The 27,129-nt window shown below is 34.3% G+C and overlaps 1 protein-coding gene across 7 annotated transcripts in view; it reads right to left on the reverse strand.

Annotated features, from left to right (window-relative positions):
- Positions 1-27,129, reverse strand: part of TBC1D32 (TBC1 domain family member 32) — a 261,936-nt gene that overhangs the window by 138,868 nt on the left and 95,939 nt on the right. For all 7 annotated transcript variants that reach the window (XM_063666543.1, XM_054492124.2, XM_063666541.1 and 4 more), the window contains 4 exons: positions 24,255-24,393; positions 23,514-23,601; positions 21,108-21,226; positions 4,591-4,707 (listed from right to left, as the gene is read on the reverse strand). In XM_063666543.1, coding sequence (XP_063522613.1) covers positions 4,591-4,707; positions 21,108-21,226; positions 23,514-23,601; positions 24,255-24,393 — 463 coding nt within the window. The remainder of the gene's footprint in view (positions 1-4,590; positions 4,708-21,107; positions 21,227-23,513; positions 23,602-24,254; positions 24,394-27,129) is intronic.

The raw sequence follows: 27,129 nt of genomic DNA on the forward strand, positions 1-27,129 counted from the left end.
TATATAGATATATATATATAGATACATAGAGAGATATATCCTATTAGTTCTGCCCCTCTAAAGAACCCTGACTAATACACTGTATGTCGTGGAAGAGACATGGTGGTAATTGAATCATGGGGGCAGTTACCCCCATGCTGTTTTCATGATAGTGAGTTATCATGAGATATGATGGTTTTATAAGGGACTTTTCCCCCTTTGCTCAGCACTTCTCTTGCCTGCTGCCATGTGATGAAGGATGTGTTTTCTTTCCCTTCCATCATGATTGTAAGTTTCCTGAGGTCTCCCCAGCCATGCTGAACTGCAAGTCAACTAAACCTCTTTCCTTTATAAATAACCCAGTCTCAAGTATGTCTTTATTAGCAGCATGACAAACTAATACAGGGAGGTTCCATTAGATTAGGGAATTACATATTTATTGGGTTTTGGCAGAACAATTTAAGTTAGGTAGTTGGGCAAAGATGCCTGATTATGGTGGCTTCCATGGTTGACAGAAGAGAAACAAACAGAGAGACTTAAAGCACAGGCAAATTTTTCAGGAAGCTTAGGGTGGAGGGGAAGAAAGCAAACTACAGTGTGGTAAATAAAAGAAGGCACAGATCAAAAGAGTTGTTTGTTTTAAAAGGAACTCATATACATGTTTAAATCATGACAGAAAGCAGTAATCTTTCTACAGGGTTAAAATATAATGCCTTTGGGAGAAACAGAATAATATAACTGCAGTTAACTGTCTTAAGACCAAACAGAAAACAAATTTTTCCATAAGTGGAAAGATATATTTGAATACGTCCCACAGAGATACATGAAAACTTAAGAGAACAAACATTGAAACCATCATTTTGGACTATATCATAGAAGTAATTTGTACTTGTTTCCCATAATCAATCTCAATAAAACCAATCATATTAGAATAATTATTTTCACTGGATCCGTATAATGTGCGAGATTTACATACATCTAAGACAGACTACTTTCTCTAAGGTACTCCCATTGTAGTGGGAAATATAGGCACATAAATGACTAACGATAAAACTACAGGCATACCTTGTTTTATTGCATGTCACTTATTATACTTTGCAGATAATATGCTTTTTTGAATATTTAAGACGTGTAGCAACGCTATGTCAAACAAGTCTACTGGGGTCATTTTTCTAACAGCATGTGTTCATTTTGTGTCTCTGCATCACATTTTGGTAATTGTCAAAATATTACAAGCTTTTCATAATTATTCTGTTATGAGGACCTGTGATTGGTAATCTTTGATGTTACTATTGTAATTATTTTAGGGCACCACGAACTGTATCCAGATAAGACAACAAACTTAGCGGATAAATGTTGTTCTGATTGTTCCACCAACTGGTCATCCACCTATATTTCTCTTTCTCCTGGGGCCTCCTTATTACCTGAGACACAACAATATTAAGATTAGGGCAATCAGTAACCTTACAAAACCTCTAAGGGTTCAAATAAAAGGAAAAGTTGAGTGTCTCTCACTACACATCAAAACCTAAAAGTGACTAAGCTTGTGAGGAAAGCATGTCAAAAACTGAGACAGGCCAAAAGCTGGGCCTCTTGTGCCAATTAGCCAAGTTGCGCATGCAAAGAAAAAGTTCTTTAAGGAAATTAAAAGTGTTACTCCAGGAAACACATGAATAATAACAAAATGAAACAACCTTATTGCTGATATGAAGAAAGTTTGAGTGATTTGAAGAGAAAATCAAACCAACCACAGCATTCCCTTAAGCCAAACCCTAATCCAGAGAAGGCTCTAACTCTCTAATTTTACGAAGGCTGGGAGAAATGAGGAAGCTACAGAAGAAAAGTTTGAAATTAACAGGTTGGTTCATGGGATTCAAGGAAAGCAGCTGTCTGAATAACATGAAAGTACAAAGTGAAGTAGCAAGTGCTGATGTAGAAGTTGCAAGTTATCCAGAAGATCTAGCTAAGATAATTGATGAAGTTAGCTACATTAAAGAGATTTTTCTTTTTCTTTTTCCTCTTTTTTTTTTTTTTTTTTGAGATTGAGTCTCATTCTATCACCTAGGCTGGAGTGCAGTGGCATGATCCTGGCTCACTGCAACCTCCACCTCCCAGGTTCGAGTGATTCTCCTGCCTCATCCTCCCATGTAGCTGGGATTACAGACAAGCGCCACCACGTCCAGGTAATTTTTGTATTTTTAGTAGACACGGGGTTTCACCATGTTGGCCAGGCTGCTCTCGAACTCCGGACCTCAGGTGATCTCCCCACCTTGGCTTCCCAAAGTGCTGGGATTACAGGTATGAACCACGACGCCCGGCCAAGAGATTTTCAATGCAAACAAAACAGCCTTATATTGGAAGAAAATACCGTCTAGGACTTTCATAGCTAGAAAGGAGAAGTCAATGCCTGGATCCAAAGCATCAAAAGATAGGCTAACTCTCTTCTTAAGAGCTAATGCAGATGGTGACTTTACGCAGAAGCCAATGCTCATTTACCATTCCAAAAATCCTGGAGCACTGGAAAATTATGCTAAATCTACTCTGCCTATGCTATATAAATGGAAAAATAAAGTAAATGACAGTACATATGTGACTGCATAGGTTTACTGCATATTTTAAGCCTACCATTGAAAACTACTGCTCAGTAAAAAGATTCCTTTCAAAACACTACTGCTCACTGACAACACAACAGGTCACCTAAGAGCTCTGATGGAGATGTTTAAGGAGATTAATATTGTTTTTGTGCCTGCTAACATAACATCCATTCTGTAGCCCATAAATCAAGGAGTAATTTTGACTCTCAAATATTTAAGAAATATATTTTGTAAGGCTATAGCTGCCATAAATAGGGATTCCTCTGACAGGTCTGGGCAATGTAAATTGAAAACCTTCTGGAAAGGATTCACCATTAAGATGCCACATCTGTGATTCATGAGAAGAGGCCAAAATATCAACATTAACAGGAGTTTGGAAGAAGATGATTCCAACCCTAATGGATGACTTAAAGAAGTTCAGCACTTCAGTAGAACAAGTAACTACAGACTTGGTGGAAATAGCAAGAAACTAGAATTAAAAGTGGAGCCTGAAGATGTGACTGAATTGCTGCAATCTTAAGATCAAAATCAAACAGATGAGGAGTTGAGTTGTTTCTTATGGATGAGCAAAGATGGAATCCACTCCTGGTGAAGATGCTGTGAACACTGTTGAAATAACAACAAAGGACTTAAAATATTACATAAACTTAGTTGATAAAGCAGTGAGTGGGTTGAGAGGATTGACCTCAATTCTGAAAGAAGTTCTACTGTGGGTAAAATGCTATGAAAAAGTATCAAATACTTCAGAGAAATATTTCATGAAAGTTGTCAATTGATGCAGTGAACTTCACTGTTCTCTTATTTTCAGAAATTGCCAGAGCCACCTCAGTCCACAACAACCAACACACTGATCAGTCAGCTGCCATCGACAACAAGGTAAGACTCTCCACCAGCAAAACAGAATACAACTCACTGAAGGCTCAGATGTTCATTAGCATTTTTTGGCAATAAAGTATTTTTAATGAAGCAATAAACTTTTTATAGACATAATTCTATTGCACACTTTAAAGTATAGTGTAAACATAACTTTTACATGGGAAAACAAAAAATTTGTGTGACTTCCTTTATTGCAATATTCATGTTATTGTGGTGGTATAGAACTGAACCCGCAATAATTCTGAAGTATACCTGTACTTAAGAATTGCCAACATACAAGTAAGCACAAAATACAATTGAAAAACTTCAAGGAAAAGAAGATAAGAGAATCTAAGTTAATGTTAAATGATAGAAGTACCTATTTTTGTATTTCACATCATATAAGCTATTAAAAGTTTCCCAAAGTAGACAAAATTTTTAAAAATCCAAGTATTTAGGGTTAACAGGTTTAAAGGTATTCAAAAGAGCAAAACTATGTTTATGAAAACAATATCACATAGGACGAAGAGACCAGAAAATGAAAAAGAATGATCAATACTAAAATTTCAATATCAGGTCTTTACTAATCCTTATATGCATATACACTTATGTTTCTATGTGTTTAATTCATAAATGTACCCAAAGATAAGGAACAAAATATCCCTTAATGATTAAAACAAGTTATTTATCTGTGAATATTAGTACAACATAGGTCTCAAATTAAATAAATTTGTATATACTGCCCTCATGGGGCCATAATATGTAGTTCATTAAAATATAAGCAGAAAATGTAGTGGACTCCATGGATACAATTTATTCCTAATTATCCTAGCCAATGAAGGAGCATCACTGGTTTGACTAATAATGTAATGAGTCATCTAAAAATCACTCACAGGTATACTTCTATTTATGCCAAGTATCTTTCCTGGTTGGAGTTAGCCTCATATTCTGATAGGTGTTGGGAATGTTAGGTGACCTGGATCAAAGATTCCATGCATAGAAAATTCAAAAGTTGATATAATTCATTCATGATTAATCAAATCAGTCCTTAAATGCCATTACATAATGCTTCTTTTTTCTCTTTTTGGTCAAATTGCATTTTTACTACCAATCTCAAATAGCAGCATTTATAACACAGAAAGATTTAAAGAAAATGACTTACAATAACACACGTTGGGACTTCACGAAGAGAATATTCTGTTTTATTAGAAAGATCTTGATTTCTTACAAGCTCATAAATAGCAGGATAGGATAACAAGTTCACCAGTGCTAAAAAAGACTAGAGGGAAAGAAAACAATCATTTAAATGATTCATTTTTGTCAACCACATCCATGGAGAGTCATTAATGTAGTTTCCTATCTGTATGAATTTGAGGGCTCACTTTTAAATATACCTAATTCCCATAAGTTTGAAATATGTACATACATAAGTACAAAACAGTTAACATGCATAGCAATAATCTATAAGCTGACAATGCATGATGTAACAAGCATTACATACATATATGAAATTTGGAATATGCTTTAAAATATCATATATCTCTTAAAAGTTTGGTTCTGACATAAATTCAATAATCCATCTTTCTCATTCTTTGCACTGTCATATCCAATATGTAAGAAAATGCAAGGGAATAATACTTAGGGACTCTGGGGCAAGATAATAAATTCTATATATTTTTGCCCTCAGACCATGAGGCTATCTTTTAACTACATTCACTGAAAATCCAACTAACCTAAATATGATATCTAATTTTTAAAAGCCATGGCTTTTCCTATCAAAGCTAACTCATTTTCTGGTGCAATTTTACCAATCTCTCCATGAAATATTTAAGCTCTTCACTCTCATTGCATCTTATTAAACACAACTAGAATATTTTTCTCAGGCACATTTATCCTTGGGCTCCCCAGCTCAAAAGCATGCTGTGGTTGCCCATCACTAAGCATCAAATCTAAACTCCTTAGCATGGCTTTCAAGGCACTTCTCTAATTGACACGATTCTACTCTTCACAGTCTCAAAAGCCTCATTTCCTAGTATTCCTCAGCATGAAGTCGCCACTTCAGTCAATCAAATCTGCCTGTGGTCTCCTTCAACTAACTGCCACCTATACATACTTTTTTATCCTAGTAACACATTTCTCCTTCCCTCCACTTACTCATTATCTCACTTGATATGCTTTCAAAATATGTCACATCTTTTCTGAAGAGTTTCCAATTAACTCTATGCACATCTAGAAGTCCTATGTTCTGTCAATACTTATATCTTTTGCTTGCATTATATTAATTGTACTTACTTGTAACTGTAAAGTTTTCTGCTTTACATTTTCTAAAAATTTTCACTAGAGTCAGAAACTCTGAGAACCAGACATATTGAGATATTTCACTAGAACCAGAAATTTGAAAATTCAGAAAATTAAAAAGAACATTTAATTCAATCTCATTTAATCGATGAAAAAAATTGAGCTCAAGTGAAGTGGCTTGGCCAAAGACACACACTCAGAAAGTTGGTAGCAAAAATAATCTGTATTTTCTTATTTCCAGACTCAAGTTACTCATTAGAAATTATAATATAATCTTCAGACCCTATTTGACACCGACACCCTTGTTCTACATCCTTCTTTGATGACCTAGGAAGTCAAGTCCATGTTATATCTCCTCCCTTAGTGTGCCAAAATGCAATGTTATTTAGCAAATAACAGTGGCTACATAATGAATATATTTAACACACAGTGGTTTTTAATAAAGGCTATTTCTATCTAAAAAATGAATTCACATTAAACTTATTGAAATCATCCTTATTTTTCCCTATAATACAATATTCCCCAAAATGAAGAAGGAATTTCTAACCAATTCAAGAAGAAAATAATCCATGATTAAAAGCTAACAACTATTTGGATAGTAATGAAGTTATAAAAAATAACTAATACAATAAATTAGTTGCCATTTAATGAATGCCTCTGTAAAGAGAACACTACATGAGAAGTATGCACTATAGAAAAGGAAGAAAAAAATTGCCAAGGAAAGAATGTTTAAGAAATATGTCTATTAATTATACATAAAATGAACTGCAGAAAAACTGGAGGGTTCATAGTCACCTAGGAAACTACTGTATAAATTTCTCTAATCACCAGCTATTAACTAGAAAGATGATTAATAAAACAGATTTCATTATAGCTTTATTTTTAATCCAATTTAGTTTATCCTGAGAACACAGATGAACCAAAAAATACAAGCTAATAATGCTTTATAATTTAAATCTGCAAAGATGTTTTAATGTCCTTAATATTAATCCAGCAATATTTGGATACTATCATGAATAAATCCTTTATTTTATGTTTAAAGAATCTTTTCCACCACAATCATAAAAGATTATCAAAAAAGCCTTTAAAAACGTCTATTTTGGTAGAAAAAGAAATATAATCTTTATAAATCACATATATCAATAGTATATTGAGCATTTTTGTATTATTTATACATGAAGAATTCAATTGATGATTATGGAACCTCTCTTCACGTAAGAAATAAAATGATGTGGACCACATACAATCAAGGTAAGGTGTGATATGCTACTCTAAGCAAATCAAGTAAAACTTCAGGTAAAAATAATTCAACAACTGTATTCAAACTAAAACAACCTGAACAGAATTTTAAAGAAGGTTGAGAAGATTTCAGCAGCTTGTTTCTAGAAGAAATACATTCATTTCTCACACACTGGGCATTTTAAAAGATGTTAGCTTAGTGCAAAATTGTGATGTATGACGCATTTCTGGAATAAAAATATATACAATGTAATTATTGGTTCCCACAAACACACATTATAAGATGTTGCTAATATCAGATATTAATGATCTTAAAATTTAAAGTAGCACAAAACATAAATCTATGTCATCAATGTTTTGAATAGAAGAATGAGATTTTATGCAATAATGATAAGGAAACTAATGAAAAGTCAATGTTTGATATATTTTTAAGACTAAAGCATAAAATTAATTCCCCAAGTCAAGAAGTTTTCTTATAAATTAAAATCTTTCAGGTTGATAATGATCTTCTGTTCACTTATTCACTAAAAATATTTTAGTGCCAGCTGCTTATCAGTAATTGTGCCAAATGCTAACAATAAAAATATGAATAAAGGCATGGTCCCTGCCCTCAAGAACTCATCGTATAGTGCAGGACAAAATACACTATTAAATCACTTAAAATAGCACCTAAATGTTCTGATGTTACTGCAATATGGAGAGCAATGGGGGGATATAAGGATGACACTCTTCAGCAATGTAGGGAGAGGTGAAAGGTAAGTCTGTATAAGTAGCAGGCAGGCAGTCAGGCAGAGATGTGCTACGTTAATGAGCTCTATCTTTATCCTCTAGGGAAAGAAAAGGGCAAAGTGTTTTCAGAAAAGTAGTGGGAATTAAATTTTACATTTTAAATAGAATGCTCTAAAGAAAAATGGTTTTGGAGGGTAGACAATATAAGGGAGTAAAGAACAAATTAGAATTTGGAAGCTGTAAGACTGTCAGAGATACATTACACCTATTAGAACACAAATGTATTAAAAACATGTCCAATAGACAGAATAATCAAATAGTTACTCATAAGGTTAGTGTTCGGGGAATACATGTCTTAGGAGTAAAGGAAAGGTCTGTGAAGACTATGTGTATAAAGTATTCTATTCTTTAAAGTAGTATGGACAAGAAGGGGAGAAGGAAGACTGAATAGTGATAATAATTTAACTGCTATCATTATATGAGCACTTACTTTTGGCCAAATGCTATAGTATCAATATTTATATACATTATCTATTTTAATCCTTAATATGTACAACCGTAAGACCATTGTAAGGAACACCTGGCTTCTTCATGAAGCCAAGTCTCACTGACTCTAAAGCAGGGGTGTCCAATATTTTGGCTTCCCTGGGCCACATTGGAAGAAGAAGAATTGTCTTGGGCCACATGTAAAATACAGTAACAATAGCTGATGAGCTAAGAAAATAAAAATAAAAACTGCAAAAAAAAAAAATCATAATGTTTTAAGAAAGGCTATGAACTTGTGCTGCGTCACATTCAAAGCTGTCCTGGGCCGAATGCAGCCCATGGGCCGCAGGTTCAACAAGCTTGCTCTAAAGTCTCTGCTATGATGTAAACCACTAGAAGACACTAAGAATGCATTTAGATTCAGGGAGAGGATCTTTTGTTTGGGCTGGTGGAGTGAGAGGGATGTTATTTGTTTTTGGATGAGAGAATCAAGCCATCTTCAAATAGTTTTACATCTTTTTTTCCAATCTGTATGCCTTCTATTTTTTCTTGCCTTATTATACTTACATAATATAATGTAAATAAAAGTGGTAAGAGTCGACCAAATTTAGAGTCAATATTTTACCATTAAATATGATGCAAACTGTATGTTTTCCAAACACAGCATTTATCAGATTATGGATTAAATCATTTGAATTTTTATCATAAATGTATATGAAATTTAGTAAAATGTTTCTACATATGTTGAAATAATATTAAGAGTTTTCTTTTTATTCTTTAATATGGTAAGTTGTATTTTCGTACTGAAACGTTTAACCAACTTTATGTTCCTGGAATAAATCCCACTTGATCATAATAAATGGTCCTTTTATATACTGCTGAATTCCAACTGATAATATAGTATTTTTTTAAAAGTCTGTCTATATTCATCAGGCTATAGATCTATAATTTTCTTCTTTTTTGGTGATGTTTTTATGTCAGTGTTATGCTGGCCTCTACCTGTTTTCTCAAAAATGGTTTCCTCTACCTGTTTTCTCAAAAAGCTTGTGTGAGATCAGTGTTCTTTCTTTCTCCTACAAATGTTTCATAGAATCCACTGGTGAAACCATCTGTTTTTCTCTGTGTAAGAAGGTTCTTAATGACAAATTCAATTTCTTTAACAAATGCATACATATTTTTTTTTATTGAGTCAGTTTTGGTAACCCTACTTTTAAAGAAAATTTGCCAATTAGATCTTAGTTGTTGAGTTAATGACCTAAAACAAATCATAATATTCACTTATTATCCTTTAATATCTGTGGAATCATCAGTCTTACCCCTCTTTCATTCTTGATATTGGTAATTTTGGATCTCTCTTATTTTTGTCATCAATCTAGTGAGGGGTTTATCACCTTTAATAATCATTTCCAAAAATCACATTTGGATTTGTTATTTCTCTTTAGTTTGTTCTGTTTCATTGATTTCTGCTCTAATGTTTATTATTTCCCTTGTCGTATTGGTTTTGGGTGTAAATTGCTCTTCTTTTTCTACTCCCTTTGAGTGGAAACTTGAGTCAGTAATTTTATTTTCTAATTTTCTAATACAAATATTTTCTAATTTTTTTATTATTTTCTTATTTTCTAATACAAATATTTTCTTATTTTCTAATACAAATATTAAAGTTAAAAATATCCCTCTTAGCACTGCTTCAACTATAACCACAAATTCTGATGTATTTTTATTTGCATCCAGTTTGAAATATTTCCTAATTTCCCTTGTGACTTCTTTGAGCTACAAGTTATTTGTAAGTATGTGGCTTAATTTCCAAGTATCTTTTTTTCTAGTTTCTAGTTCTTGATTTTTAATTAATTTCATAGTGGTTATAGAATGTACTTCATATTATTCCAATTATCTTAAATTATTTAGACTTGCATTTAGCCCAACATGGTCTATCTTTGAGGACATGCCATGTGTTCTTGAAAAGAATGCGTATTCTGCAGTCACCGAGTATAATATTCTATAAATATTAAATGGTTAATAGTGGTATTCACATCACGTAATTCCTAACAGAGAGCTCTTGATCCGTTCTATCAGTTGCTAAGAGAAATGTTAAAATCTTCAACTCTGATTGCAGATTTGCCTATTTCTTCCTTAAATTCTATTTTAATACTTCATATATTTTAAGTATTTTATTAGGATCATATGGATTTATGATTATGTCTTTCTGGTGTATTGCCCATACTCATATTATCATTATAAAATGTGTCTCTTAATCTGATAGTTTTTCCTTTACTTTATCTCTGACACAAAATGTGGCCATGTCAGTTTTCTAATGTATATTGCTTCTTTGTATGTATTTTTTCCATCCAACTTACCTTTATCTTTAAAGTGAACTTCTTCTAGAACTCTGCCACCTGCCCCAGAGAGCCTTCTCTGTGCCTACAATTACCTCGCCTGCCCTCCCTCCATAACACCCAGTATCCTGACCTTTACAATAATCACTTTCAAAGGTTTTCTTGTGGTTTTATTTCTCAGGTGTACATATCTAGACACTATAATTTTGTCTTTCCCATTTTCAAGACTTGATATGTCATTTAAAGTTTCTTTTAATCTACAGGCATTCATCTTCTCCCTCTCCTTTCTTTTCATTTCGTCTGTTGACAAGCTCAGGCCATTTAACCTGTAAAGTTCCCACCAGTCTGGATTTTAGGAAGTGCACAGTCAGGGAGCAGTTCAGCCTGTTCTTCCATCCTTTGGATATATGCAGTTTCCATATTCTGCAAACTGGCAGCTGAATCTAAAGGCTTGATCAAATTAGGTACCCTGGTAAGACTAGAGGTGGTGGTTTATTCTTTCATTAGAGGGCACATCAATAATGTTTAGCCATTTCTGTTTTAGTGATGTTAAGGTGACTCAATTAATTCTTGCAGACTGCAAATGACGACGTTCTACTTCCGTCATTTAAAAAAAAATATTAGTTGGGATAATTCATGAAAAAGAGCACTACCTTCACCTATTATTTGGTTACCCAGTGGTAGAGCTCTGATATGGTTTAGCTCTTTGTCCCTACCCAAATCTCATCTCAAATTGTAATCCCTACATGCCAAAGGAAAGACCTGGTGGGAGCTGATTGGATCATGGGTGCAGTTCCCCCATGCTGTTCCCATGATAGTGAGTTCTCCTGAGATCTAATGGTTTAAATGTATTTGGCAGTTCCCCTTCACTCTCTCTCTCTCCAGCAGCCATGTAAGATGTGTGCCTCGCTTCCCCTCCGCCTTCCTTCCTGAATGTAAGTTTCCTGAGGCCTCCCCAGACATGTGGAACTATGAGTCAACTAAACCTTTTTCTTTATAAATTACCCAGTCTCGGGTAGTTCTTCACAGTAGTGTGAAAATGGACTAAAACAAGTTCATACAGGAGAGGCACAATAAATGCTGTTATTTTATTAAACAAGTTTCAAGATAATGAATTGATTCTCGTTCATCCTCTGAGCATAACCAATTTTTAAAAATATTATTTAATAGTTTTGCTTTCATATCCACACTATGCATCATGACTAATTAAACATACTGATGCTGATAATACTTTCTACCATTTATTGAGTGCCTACTGTATGCCAAGCATTCTGCCATATACTTTTATAAATTATCACAGTTCGACATGCTAAAGGTTATTGGTAAATATATTATCATCTTTAACACTGGTTAACTACATTTGCCTACCACCTAAAATGTAATTTCATTTAGTTTCTAATTATAGTTCAGTACAGATAGTTATCAAAAACCTGCAACTTAGGTGATGTTAAGCCACCTGGAATTAAAGTGAATCAGAACATATTTATTTTACTATCTAAGTGTCCACAGAAAAAATAAAGTTAATTTCTTTTTTACTGGTAAATGTTATTGAAATCTGATATGTATATATCTGATATATACATATATATATACACACACACACACACACGGATATATACACACACATTTTGTATATATATTTGCTACTTGTGTGTTTTTAGTTATTTAATTTATTTTTATTTCAATAGGTTTTTGGGGAACTGATTGTATGGTGTTTCTAGTTATTTATTTTTATTTCAATAGGTTTTCGGGGAACTGATAGTGTCTGGTTACATGAACAAGTTCTCTTAGTAGTGATTGCTGAGACTTTGGTGCACCCATCACCTGAGTAGCGTACCCTGTACCCAGTGTGTAGTCTCTTATCCCTCACCATCCCCAACCCTTTTCCCTGAGTCCCCAAAGACTGATGTATCATTCTTATGCCTTGGTGTCCTCATAGCTTAGCTCACACATATGAGTGAGAATATACAATGTTTGGTTTTCCATTCCTAAATATTTCACTTAGAATAATAGTCTCCAATTCCATCCAGGTTCCTGGATGTTGCTGGAGTTGATTTTTGCATAAGGTGAAAGAGGAAGATCCAGTTTCATTCTTCTACATGTGGCTTGCTAATTATCCCAGCACCATTTTTTGAATAGGGTGTGCTTCCGCCACCTTATGTTTTTGTTTGCTTTGTCAAAGATCAGCTGGCTGATCTTTTTATGGCTGAGTAGTATTCCATGGTATACATATACCATATTTTCTTTATCTACTCATTGATTGATGTGCATGGGGGCAATTCCATATTTTTGCAATTGCAAATTGTGCTGCTATGAACATGCACTTGCAAGTATATTTTTTGTATAATGACTTCTTTTCCTCTGGGTAGATACCTAGTAGTGGGATTGCAGGATCAAATGGTAGATCTACTTTTAGTTCTTTAAGGAATCTCCACGCTGTTTCCCATAGTGGTTATACTAGTTTACATTCCCACTGACAGTGTAAAAGTGTTCCCTTTTCACTGCATCCACGCTAACATCTATTTTTTATTTTTATTTTTTTATGATGGCCATTCTTCCAGGAATAAGGTAGTATCACATTGTGGTTTTGATTTGGATTTCCCTATTAGTGATATTGCACATTTTTCCATGTGCTTGTTGGCCATTTGTATATCTTCTTTTGAGAATTGTCTATTCACGTCCTCAGCCCACTTTTTGATAGGGTTGTTTGTGTTTTTCTTGCTGATTTGTTTGAGTTCTTTGTAGATGCTGGATATTAGTCTTTTGTCAGATGTATAGATTGTGAAGATTTTCTCCCACTCTGTGGGTTGCCTGTTTACTCTGCTGATTATTTCTTTTGCTGGGCAGAAGCTTTTTAATTTAATTAAGTCCCATCTATTTATCTTTGTTTTTGTTGCATTTGCTTTTGAATTCCTAGTCATAAAGTCTTTACCTAAGCTAATGTCTAGAAGGGTTTGGTTTTTCTGATGTTATCTTCTGGAATCTTTATGGTTTCAGATCTTAGATTTAAGTCTTTGATTGATCTAGAGTTGATTTTTCTATAAGGTGAGAGATGAGGATCCAGTTTCATTCTTCTACATGTGGCTTGCTAATTACCCCAGCACTATTTTTTGAATAGGGTATACTTTCCCCACTTTATGTTTTTGTTTGCTTTGTCGAAGATCAGTTGGCTGTATTTGGCTTTATTTCTGAGTTCTCTATTTTTGTTACATTTGGTCTGTGTGCCTATTTTTATACCAGTACCATGCCGTTCTGTTAACTGTAGCCTTGTAAAATAATGTGAAGTTGGGTAATGTGATGCCTCCAGATTTGTTCTTTTTGCTTAGTCTTGCTTTGGCTATGCGGGCTCTTTGTTGGCTCCATATACATTTTAGGATTGTTTGTTCTAGTTCTGTGAAGAATTATAGTGGTGTTTTGATGGGAACTGCATTGAATCTGTAAATTGCTTTGGGAAGTATAGCCATTTTCACAATATTGATTCTACCCATTCATGAACATGAAATGTCTTTCCATTTGTTTGTGTTGTCTGATTTCTTTTGGCAGTCTTTTGTAGTTTTCCCTGTAGAGGTCTTTCATGTCTTTGGTTAGGTATATTCCTAAGTATTTTATTTATTTATTTATTTTTGCAACTATCATAAACCAGGTTGAGTTTTTTATTTGATTCTCAGCTTGGTGTTCATTATTTCTTTTTCCCTGCTGGGTTTGATTTTGGATTATTCTTGTTTCTCTAGTTCCATGAGTTGTGACATTCGATTGTATATTTGGGCTCTTTCAGGCATTTTGATGTAGGCATTTAATGCTATAAACTTTCCTCTTAGCCCCGCTTTTGCTGTAACCAGAGGTTTTGATAGGTTGTGTCACTATTATCATTTGTTCAAAAATGTTTTTAATTTCCATCTTGATATCATTGTTGGTCCAATGATCACTCAGGAGCAGGTTATTTAATTTCCACGTATTTGCATGGTTTTGAGGGTTCCTTTTGAAGTTAATATCCAATTTTATTCCACTGTGGTCTGAGAGAGTACCTGATATAATTTTGATTTTCTTAAATTTACTGAGAGTTGTTTTTGTGGCCTCTCATATGTTCTATGTGTTGATGAAAGAATGTATATTCTGTAATTGTTCGGTAAAATGTTCTGTAAATATCTGTTAAGTCCATTTGTTCTAGGGTATAGTTTAACTTCATTGCTTCTTTGTTGACTTTCTATCTTGATGACCTTTCTAGTGTTGTCAATGGAGTATTAAAGTTCCACACTATTATTGTGTTGCCATCTATCTCATTTCTTAGGTCTACTAGTAATTGCTTTATAAATTAGGGAGCTCCAGTGCTAAGTGCATATATATTTAGGATTTTGATATTTTCCTGTGGGACTAGTCTTTTTATCATATGCAGCTTTAAGCCTGCCGGGGCTTCTCCCGCCTTTTTTTCCTGCGGCGGGAGAAGTGGACTGAAGCCAATTGATTAGGGTGTTTAGCTGTTAACTAAATGTTTGTGGGTTTAAGTCCCATCGGTCTAGTGAGGGCTTAGCTTAATTAAAGTGGCTGATTTGCGTTCAGTTGATGCAAAGCGGGGCTTTGCAGTCCTTAGTGTCACAGAAATTAAGTGCTGTAACTTACTGAGGGCTTTGAAGGCTAATATAATATCCTTCTTTGTCTTTTTAACTGCTGTTGCTTTAAAGTTTGTTTTGTCTGATATAAGAATAGCTACTCCTGCTCACTTTTAGTGTCCACTGCATGGAATATCTTCTTCCACCCCTTTATCTTAAGTTTATGTGAGTCCTTATGTGTTAGGTGAGTCTCCTGAAGATAGCAGTACCTTGGTTAGTAAATTCTTATACGTTCTGCCATTCTGTATCTTTTAAGTGGGGCATTTAGGCCATTTACATTCAATGATAGTATTGAGACATGAGGTACTGTTCTATCCATCAAGCTATTTGTTGCTTGAATACCTTGGTTTTTTTGTCATTGTGTTTTTGTTAGATAGGTCCTGTGAGATTTATTCTTTAAGGATGTTCTATTTTGGTGTATTTCAAGAATTTGTTTCAAGATTTAGAGCTCCTTTTAGCAGTTCTTATAGTGCTGGCTTGGTAGTGGTGAATTCTCTCAGCAGTTGTTTGTCTGAAAAAGACTGTATCTTTCTTTCATTGATGAACCCTAGTTTTACTGGATAAAAAATTCTGGCTGATATTGTTTTGTTTAGGGAGGCTAAAAATAGGACCCCAATCCCTTCTAGCTTGTAGGGTTTCTGGTGAGAAATCTGTTGTTAATCTGATAGGTTTTCCTTTATAAGTTACCTAACGCTTTTGCTTCACAGCTCTTAAGATTTTTTCCTTCATCTTGATTTTAGATAATCTGATGACCATATGCCTAGGCGATGATCTTTTTGCAATGAATTTCCCAGGTGTTCTTTCAGTTTCTTGTATTTGGATGTCTAGATCCTTAGCAAGGCTGGGGTTAGTTTTCCTTTATTATTCCCTCAAATATGTTTTCCAAACTTTCAAATTTCTCTTCTTCCTAGGGAACACCAATTATTCTTAGGCTCAGACATTTAGCATAGTCCCAAACCTCTTGGAGGCTTTGTTCATTTTTTAAAATTTTTTTCTTTATCGTTGATGGGTTGAGTTAATGTGAAAGCCTTGTCTTTGAGCTCTGAAGTTCTTTCTTCTGCTTGTTCGATTCTATTACTGAGACTTTCCAGTGCATTTTGCATTTCTCTAAGTGTATCCTTGATTTCCAGAAGTTGTGATTGTTCTTAATTTATGCTCTCTATTTCACTGAAGAATTTTTCTTTCGTATCCTGTATCATGTTTTTTATTTCTTTAAGTTGGACTTCATCTTTCCCTGATAACTCCTTGATTAGCTGAGTAATCAACCTTCTGAATTCTTTTTCTGGCAATTCAGAGATTTTGTCTTGGTTTGGATCTATTGCTGATGAGCGGGTATCATCATTTGGGGGTGGTAAAGAAACTTGTTTTGTCATATTACCAGAATCGTTTTCTGGTTCCTTCTCATTTGAGTAGACTATGTCAGAGGGAAGATGTGGGATTCAAGGGCTGCTGTTCAGATTCTTTTATCCCAACACTACTTGATGTAGTGTTCTCCCCTTTCCCTAGGAATGAGGCTTCCTGAGAGCTGAACTATAGTAATTGTTTTTGCTCTTCTGGGTCTAGCCATCCAGCAGAGCTACCCAGCTCTGGGCTGGTAGTGGGGAGTGTCTGCAAAGGGTCTTGTGATGTGATCCATCTTCAGGTCTTGCAGCTATGGATATCAGTACCTGCTCTGGTGGAGGTGGCAGGGGAGTCACTCTGTGAAGCTCCTTGGTTGTGTTTTTGTTTAGTGCTCTGGTTTTGTGTTGCTTGGCCTCCAGCCAGGAGGTGGCACTTTCAAGAGGGCATCAGCTGTGATCCTGTAGGGAGGATGCAAACTTGCCCTAAGGACACTTGGTTAAGTATTCAGGATTCTCAGGCAGTGGGCAGGGCCATAGAGTTCCCAAGAGATTATGACCTTTGTCTTCGGCTACCAGGGAGGGTAAAAAAAGACCACCAGGAGGGGCAGGCAGAGGCGTGTCTGAGCTCAGCCTCTCCTTGGGCAAGGTTTGCTGTGGCTGCTGTGGGGGATGGGTGAGTGGTTCCTAGTCCAATAGAGTTATATTTCCAGGGGGATTATGGCTGCCTCTCCTGAGTCATACAAATTGCCAGGCAAGTGAGGAAAGCTGGCAGTCACCAGTCTCACCATGCTCTCATGCAGCTGACAGTCCTAAATGCCGGTCTCACTCCTATCTTGCCCCTCAACAGCACCAAGTCTATTTCCAGGCAGCTGGTGATCAGGGCTGAGAACTTGACCCAGACCACAAGCCTCTTTGTTGAGAAAGCAAGCAAACTCAGTTTTTCCACATCTCAGTGAGCCTGCAGCAGTGATCTAGTTCCTAAAAAAGGGTCTGTGGATTCTGTCATCTTTCCCAGTATGTTCCTGTGGTAGTTCTTGAAGCAACAGTTCATGATGTAAGTCTCCACACAATGTTCTGTCTGTCTGAGCAGGAGCTGCAAGCTAGTCCTACCTCCTATCCACCATCTTAATCCTAAAGTTAATTTCTTAAAGATGGCACATAGTTGTATCTTCCTTTTTTATACACGCTGAAAATCTGTATTTTAATTAGAATATTTAGTTCATTTGCATTTAGTGTAATTATTGATATGGATGGATTTAGAGCTACTATTTTCCTATTTGTTTTCTTTTTTTTCCATCCATTTCCTGTTCTTTTATTCTTTCCTCCCCACCTTATTCTGGGTTTGGTTTGTGTTTTTATGTTTTTTTTTTTTTTTAATTGTAAAATTTATGTATGAGCTATACCTCTTTGCACTAATTTTTAGTGCTTTCCTAAGGAAGTACTGTGCAATAGAACTTTCCGTAATTACAGAAATATTACATAACCTGAATTTTACATTATGGTAACCACTAGCTACATGTGCTATTGAGCACTTAAGATATGACTAATATAATTAAGGAACTGAATTTTTAATTTTAATTAATACAAGTTTATATAGCTGCATAGGGCAATTGTCTACCATGTTTAACAGCACAGCCACAGAGGAAGCCAGAGAGGGAAGATGAAGGATGGGGACTAGAATGGACATAAGTTTCTGAAGGTATCTAGTTATATATTGAAACTACATAACTGTTTTCTACAATTTAAAACACCAAATTAGATTACAAATGAAAAAAGAATCCCTTAGGGAATAAGACTTAGAGACTAGAAGCTCGACTGTAGGGCTGTTTACTACAATGAGTTGTCATTTCTAGGTCTTTCTGTATATAGATTAGCAGAATACAAAATATTTTTAAAAAATAATCCTTAGTTTATACTGACATTTCTATTGCAAAGTCAAACAAATTGAATAAAATCCCTGTAACCTTCTATTTGAATTATAAATATTTCCAAGGGATTAGGAATATTGTGCCATTTTATATAAAATGTGAGGAAGTTGAACCATACAGATTGATTTACCATTATACAATTCCCCTGTCCTTTATGCTACAGTTATCCTATGTAAGATTTTATTTCTAAGTACAAAATAAACCCCACTATGTATCATAATTTTGTTTTAAAAAACCAATCATATGTATTTAAAACAAGTTAAAAGGAAAAATAATAGGCTTCTATACTCACTTACCTATTTGCAATTCCCTTTTTCCATCCTGAAAATCCAGCTATCCATCTGATAGCACTGTCTTTCAACATGAAGAATTTTCTTCATCATTATTTGAAAGGCAGGTCTGCTGACAAATATTTTCTTAGCCTTTGTTTATTTTAAAATTTCTTTCACTTTCATTACTGGAGTATATTTTAACTATACGTAGAATTCTAAATTGACTGCTTCCGTTTACTTTTCCATTTAGCACATTTAAGATGCTCTACTGCCTCCTGGCTTCCACTGTTGTAATGAGATATGAAAAATTTTTCTGCTAATCTCTTATATGTAATGTGTGATTTTCCTAAGCTTCTTTCAAAATTTTCTCTTTATCTTTGGTTTTTAGCAGTTTGTCTATGATGAGCCTTAGTGTAGTTTCCTTTTTATTTTCATTCTCTACATAAATTCTCTTTGAAATTTACTAAGTTTGTTATTTATAAATTTCTATTTGTCAATAAATTTGAAGATTTTCCACTATTATTTAGTCAAATGTATTTCTGATATTCCAATTACATCCATGTTAAACATTTTGACATGGTCTCACAAATCACTGAAGTTTTTCTTTTATTTCATTCTCTGCTCTTCAGACTGTATAATTTCTATTGATCTGATTCAAGTTCACTACTTCTTCTATCATGTTTAAATCTGTGAAGACCATGTAAAATTTTTATTTCATGTAAGTTTTTTTTAATTCTAGAATGGCTATCTGGTTCTTTTGCATAGTTTTATTTCTCTACTGTGATTTCTAATTTGTTTATTCATTATAAGGATATTTTCCTTTATATTCTATTTATAATAACTGCTTTAAAATCCTAAATTCTTCATTTCACAATCAATCTGTATTCGTTGCCTTCTTCTCAAGAATGAATCATATTTCTGTTTTCCTTCATATGTCTACTGATTTTGGATTGTATCCCATACATTGTGAGATATGCCATAGAGATCCTGGATTCTATTATACTCCCTGACAAAGAGTACATTAAAAAAAAAATTTAGCAGTTACATTGGCCAGATTCAAACTGAACTCTCTAACACCTATGATAGGTAGCATCTGATATTTCTTTATAGTTCACAGGCATAGTTGAGTGATTAGTCACATTTCTGGGCAAAGTATATACACAGAGTTTGGAGTGTCCCCTCTGTGGGTCTATTTTCCAGGGACCCCCTTTAATTTTCCACCTGCTGTGTAGTCCTAAGCTTTCTATTCTGGTTCTTCAAGCATTTCAGATTGTGGATTTCTATCAGTGGAGCACAAATTTTTGACCTTAAGCAAAAATCTGTTAAATCCAGAATCTCAAGAAATACCACTCTATTCATCCATACATTAACTTCCCTCTATTTTCTGCCTATTTTTGGTCATTCCAATGCTTTTAGCTACTTGATTTTTAACTTATTTTTTCCAGAATTTTTGTTTTCTATGGAAGTGAATTAGTCCAGAGAGAGAAACTTCTGAAACACTGGAGTGTTTTGCTTTTTAAGCAATCTTATGACACCTTTTGAATAAAAATTGTCTACGCTACCATACAATCAAAGTTAGGAACCATCACTTCATTTTAGTGAACTTTGGAGAATGTGTTAAATGTAAAAAGCCATTGAATTATGATAGAACACTGGGTGACTAATTTCAAAAATTTTGTGACCTTACTCTAAATGATAGCATCTTCTCTCTGTCTGTACTTCCTTCAAATATTCCTGACAATTTTCTATTAGATTCAAGCTATAGGGCAAAACATTTCTTGGATTTTTATATTCATTGGTTGGTTGGTTTTTCTTTATTCCAGTGATTTGGGTTTTTTTTTTTGTAACATGTCTGGTACATTATTACTCTTCATTAAGGGAGAAAAACTTTAATAAACATAAAGTAAAAGAAAATAATTCTTGCGGCCGGGCATGGTGGTTCATGCCTGTAATCCCAGCACTTTGGGAGGCCGAGGCAGGCGGATCACGAGGTCAGGAGTTCAAGACCAGCCTAACCAACATGGTGAAACCCCGTCTCTACTAAAAATACAAAAATTAGCCAGGCGTGGTGGTGTGCGCCTGTAATCTCAGCTACTTGGGAGGCTGAGGCAGGAGCATTGCTTGAACCCGGGAGGCAGAGGTTGTGGTGAGCTGAGATCACGCCATTGCACTCCAGCCTGGGCAATAAGAGCGAAACTCCATCTCAAAAATAACAATAATAATAATAATAATTCTTGCAAAATATTATTTCCACAAAACACTGGGATTTCTATTATTTGCTAAACTTATTTTGAAAATAAAAAATAATAGTTTGAAAATTAAAAAGAGGAGAAATAAATATATTAAAAAGTCTGCTGGTTGTAACCAAATATGGATAAAGTATGAATGAATTCATTTCTGTGAAATACTTTTCAAATCTGTGTATTATTAGTCAAATAACTTCTTACCTTCTGACAGCTTCGGTCAATAGGATCCACTGGAGTAGTTCTGGGATGGGTTACCCTAACATCATCTCTTCCATATTCCAGATTGGACCATAATTCAGTTATAAGTTCATTAATAAACCCTAAAAAGAATTATTACTTCAAGTCATTTATAGCATAATATTTCTTTGGATTATGAAGGAAAGATATGATGATCCCTCTGATGAATCTGGTCTACTCTGACAAAAGACACATACTTGCATCTTACATAAGAAATAATCTCTTCTTGGTAGAAATTATATCTGCTATTGTTAATATACTTTTATGATACTTCACTATCATAAAACTCTGTAATAACTAAATTCTGAGACACAATTTCCCTGGAAGACTGCTGAATTTTGAGTCCCAGCTTCTTCACTTTGGCCAATAACTTCTCTGAGCATGTTTTCTGAAACATAATAAGGTTTATACTTTGCTTTGCAAATCAGCCAGCAAAGTAAGGCAGTCTGAAATCAGGCTGTGTTTTTCAGAGGTGAGGGGAGGAGAGAAAGAGGTAACAGGAGGCCAGGTAGGCATCCAAAGAGTGTATGCACCCTTATTCCAATATAACTAATTTTTTTTTTGTAATTCCATACACTAAGAACAATTCTGCATTTCATACAACTTTTGCTTCAACCCAGTCTTTAAATTCTTATGAGTCATATTATACAACTAAATGAAAATGAATATAAAACCCGATTCTCAAATTAGTCTATTAAAAAATCAGGTAGAAAAATCATGTGGAAAAGTGTCAAACACAACATTGAATCATAAAATAAGTAAGTTCATAACAACAATATTCAATCAGAAAGGGTCTTCTGGTATGAGAGGAAAAAAACATGGGCTCTAAAATCAAGAATATTAGAGTTTAAATTCCAAATATGCCAGTTTATTAGCTGTTCATCCTTGCAAAAATCCTGTGACTTCTTGGAGCCTTAGTTCCCCCATTTGAAAATTGAAATAATCATGCCATAATCCAAGGTTGCCATGAAGTATCAACAGGACAATACATGTGAAGTTCCTAAAATAGTACCTAAAACATCGGAGAAGCTCAAGAAACCGTAGTCTTCCTCCTTCTGTCCTTTGAAAACTACACTTACCCCTCTCATGAAAAGTTTGAGACTCTGATGCTCAGAAGCTTAATGATTTTACCAAGGGTGAGATCTGAGATTAAATCTAGTCTCCAAATACTTCAGTTAATGTGCTCTGAATACTGTACTACATGAATTTTATTCTAAGTAGAAGAAAAAAAATTAGTGGTTCAGTTTAGGACAATTTTTTTTTTTTTTTTTTTTTTTTTTACCAAGAAACATGTTTCATACAAGTAGTCCAAATTAGTTCAGCCAAAAAATAAATTTAAAATATACTATAGGAAAAATATTTGTATTTAAAGAGAGAATCAGTAGTGATCACTCATGTTATAATTCAACTCTAAGCCTTGAAAAAAATATTGTCATAGCATCTCTATCAGGGATTATATATTGTTCAGAGCTCAGATAACCTTAATATAAGACATATTGGCCAGGTGCGATGGTTCACACTTGTAATCCTAGCATTCTGGGAGGCCAAGGTGGGCGATCACCTGAGGTCAGAGTTCAAGATCAGCCTGGCCAACACGGTGAAACCCCATCTCTACCAAAAATACAAAAATTAGCCAGGCGTGGTGGTGGGTGCCTGTAATCTCACCTACTCGGGAGGCTGAGGCAGGAGAATTGCTTGAACCCGGGAGGCAGAGGTTGCAGTGAGCTGAGACTATGCCATTGCACTCCAGCCTGGGCGAAAAAAGTGAAACTCTGTCTCACGAAAAAAAAAAAAAAAAAAAAAATGACATACTAAATTTCCAATGTTTTAACTTCTTACAAATCGAATGGACAGGGAAGAATACATACTTACTGCCAACTTCAAAGATAATGTGAAAGCTAAGTGGTAAGACAAATGCTTTCAAGAAGAAAAGAGGGAGAAAGGGAATTAGGAAATGTTATGTAAATAAGTGTAAATTTTGAAGTATATGTAAGCCACTGACAATGAGCATTAGATAATCCTATCAGATGGGACTGTACTGAGAGAAGATGATATTCTTCTGATTTATAAGATGAAGGAAGATTCTTAAAGCATTAAGTACATTTCTCCTGAGTTCATTATTTGCCATTGGTCCGAGGCAAGAGAACAAGGTTGTATATATATCACAGAAACACAAAACCCTATTGGAATTTCATGGAAAAAGAAAGACAAAAAGAAAATCCTGTAACTTTCTTTTACATAAGGTCTAACTTAGTAAAAAGAATTTTAGAGTAAATATCCGGATACTTGATTGTGCCAGTTAAATTTTCAGTTGGCTTGCTCATTTTATGTTTAAAATAATTATAATTCTAATGAAAAGAAAACATTTACCTGACTTTTTTAGTGCAATGCCACCTGCTGCTGTTGATGCCACTCGTGTAACCAAAACTCCATAGCCAAATTTTTTATGCCTGCTGACCTAACAACATAAATAAGGAACAGCAATGAAAAGCAAGAAAACATGGCATGATAACTAGACATTCCTTCAAGATGGTAAGAACTGCAAAAACAAACTCTGAAAAATATTTTTAAATCATACCTAAGATCTTAAAAAGCCCAAAAGTCTAGGGATATTTAGTATGACAGAAAAAAAGCTGATTACAACTCAGTGAACTTTGACCTTTGACTGTTTGAGTAAAGACTAAATTATACTGTAAATTTATTTAATAGTAGAATAATAGAATGCCTCTACAAATATTTTTGTTTCCTTTAAAATGTGAGGCCTAAACCTTCACTGACATATACATTTAGACTCAATAGGTTTATTTCCTTAGGAAATTCGCCCAGTTTCACTACATCCAGATGTTTGATATCATAATTATAAAACATACGATAATTAACTGCATTCTTCAATTCCATCTGGTTGTTTGCAATTCTGTAAATACAACCACAGACACTAATATGAACTCTCTAATGTTTTCCTTAAAAAAAATCAAGTTGACTATTACAATGCTATATGGTCTTTTAATAGAGGCTTAATAACTTCTTCATACACAGAAAACAGAATGATGTTCTTAATGGCTTTTAAAACCACAAAAATTCCCTTTACCTGTGGCAGATGGTAATTCATACCTGTAATTTTTTTGCATATCGGTTGAATATAAATGTCACACATTCATTGATAGCACCTGTTCTTTGAAGAAGTAGTAATCCTTTGGGGGTGGCAGCAAAATGTAGTAAATCATCTAACAAATTATCTTCCCAAGCCATACTGAAATAGGTAAAAGAAAGGTAGAGCTTTCTTTAAGATACTAAAAACTGAAAACAAAGAGTATGTCTTAGCTGAGCTTAACCCTGTTTACAATTAAAGTTACACAGTACATATCGGTTGCAAATTAATCAATCAAGGTTTAAAATTAAATAAAAACATGGTTTCTTTGGTAGTGAATTCTTTTATTCTTACATTTTCTATACCTATAATTTCTCTTCACTGAATGAAAAAAATGTTAACTGCATATGTCAGCATTTTTATTATACCTAGGTTCTCTCATCCACACACTAATTTCATTCTATTTTCCTATTAAAATTCTGCTGTGCATGAATTCTCCAAACCTCAACACCCCATTATTTCTGTACTTTCTTTTCATTATAAAGTATTTGTCTTCTGCTTTCAAATGCATGTGATAGATATTATCTCTTTTCGATTTTCATAGGTGTTCATTTATTTTACTTTTGGGGAAAGATATTTTTTCTCAGAACACTTCTATAAGAAAGATCAACATATATTTATAAAACCAAAATTCTAGATAAGACTGGGAATTATGGATGTTTAGAGAATCAATGCTTAGTCCAAGTGTGCTAAAACCCATGTTGCATTTGAAAACATGACACAAATACCTAATTACTTTTTACTTTCTTTGAATATATAAATATATACATTAACGTCTTAGGAATAACCACTTTTTAAAAAACGGAAATACAACCTATAAATTCAAAACCAGCAGAGAAGGAAAAAATAGGAATAATGAAAATTTTATCCATCTAACACAAAGCAATAGAGGAGAGAAGCAAAGAAATATAATTACAAAACAAAAAATAAGAAAATAACCCCAAACATATGAATATCTCAAAAACGTAAAAAAACTAAACTCACCTAATAAAAAATATAGAGACATTTGGAGGCTGGGTAAAAATACAAAATTTGCTACTCAGAACAGTAGAAAGTAAAAGGGTTGGGGGAAGGGAAACTATGTGTAACTGATAATATTGACTGGCTGACCCAATCCCCATCTACAGCCACTTTTTCACCAACCACCATCTGGCCAGAGGTGGCCATATGAAAAGTCCAATAGGATGTTCGCAAAAAATCTGATGAGAAGAGATTCCTTTCCTAAATAAAAGACAAGGTATCATGACTTTTGGATCATGACAAATCTACCCTACAGTGAGAGATTATATATGAAAATATTAGTAGAGATATTAAAAGTTTTAGTAACAAAACACACACACACAAACACACACAAACAATATCAGCATCCAATGAAGAATATATTGTCTTTTCACGCAGACAGATTTTTTTTTCAACTGACCCTGTAATGGGTCACAAAGTAAATTCAACCAACCTAAAAACATACATATCATGAAATCCATGTTCTCTAAAAGAATATATATATAAGTCAACAAAATAAACTATGTTTGAAAACCAAAAAACAAACACACACGCACTTCCAATATTTAATGAATTAAGGAGTAAAATGAAAATAGAAATTACAAAAATATTTAGAACAGCTTAATAATGGAAGTATCACATATCAAAATATATTCATGGCTGCGGTTAATATAGATTGCTTCTCTCAACATCCATCCTCAATCCCCTTCCACTTACTTTCCTCTACTATAAAGGCAGACGAGGGAGTGAAAGAGGGAGAAAAGCGAGCATTAACAAGACCAAAACCTAGTCTGCATAAACTAATGCAATAAATTGGTCAAGAAGCGGAGAAAAGGCCAAAAAATACTAAGAATCCAAAAAGGGGAAATAATTACAGCAGGAGAACAATTACTTTTAAATCACACACAAATATTTTTTTAAAATTTATATAATAAATAAATATACAAGTAAAAAAGTATTGTTATTTTTTAGAAAATGTAATCAAAAGTCCTTCAAGTAGAAATAGAAAATCAGAATGAGACATTACTCATTAAAGAAAATGAATCAATAAAAGAAGTCTACGTGACTCCTCCCAAAGAAAACAGAAGCAAAAAACTTTCAAGTTGTATCATTATATGACGTGAAAGAGTACACATATGTCCTTTGTGTTAAGCTACCAGGGCAGGTGGAGAAATACCACTAAGTGGGGGCAGGATCTGAGCTCAGACTCCTTAGGCAGGACCTGCTGTGGGGGTGGTTTTCAGGCCACTGAGGTAAAGTTCCAGAGGGGAGTATAACTGCCTCTGCTGTGCTGTGTTTTTAGTTTGAAATCCTCTACTAAGATTTGTCACTTTTTCATTTTTATTCATGCACTTATTTTCTACTCACTTATTAAATTACTTATTGGGCCAAGTGCTCTGCTGAGTTCTGAAGATACATATGAGCATATTATGTAATGTAGAATACAAATAAGTAAATATGGTATGGCAATACAGTATGCTAAATTTATATGATACGGGTAATGCAGGGTCCATTGGGAGCCAACTTGTGGGAGAGGTCTTTCTAGAAGTTATTGTCCAATACATTGTAAAGAATATATAGCTTAATACAAAGGACATAAACTTTTCAGAGCTTTATGGCCTTGCCCATCACCTAAGAAATCAGAACACTTGTCCTGGCCAACTTAGAGCAAGCTTAAAACTCACTGCTACTATCACAGCTGGTACTCTTCTTGCAAGTGCCACTTCCTGGCTGGAGGCCAACCAACTCAGGCCATTACAGCACCTCACTGCAGAGTAACACTGTGCCTAGGAAGGAGAAAATGGCTGTGGGACCTCAGCTAACACCACTGCCTGCAAC

Source organism: Pongo pygmaeus, chromosome 5, assembly GCF_028885625.2.
Source record: "Pongo pygmaeus isolate AG05252 chromosome 5, NHGRI_mPonPyg2-v2.0_pri, whole genome shotgun sequence".
In the NCBI taxonomy this organism is placed as follows: domain Eukaryota; kingdom Metazoa; phylum Chordata; class Mammalia; order Primates; family Hominidae; genus Pongo; species Pongo pygmaeus.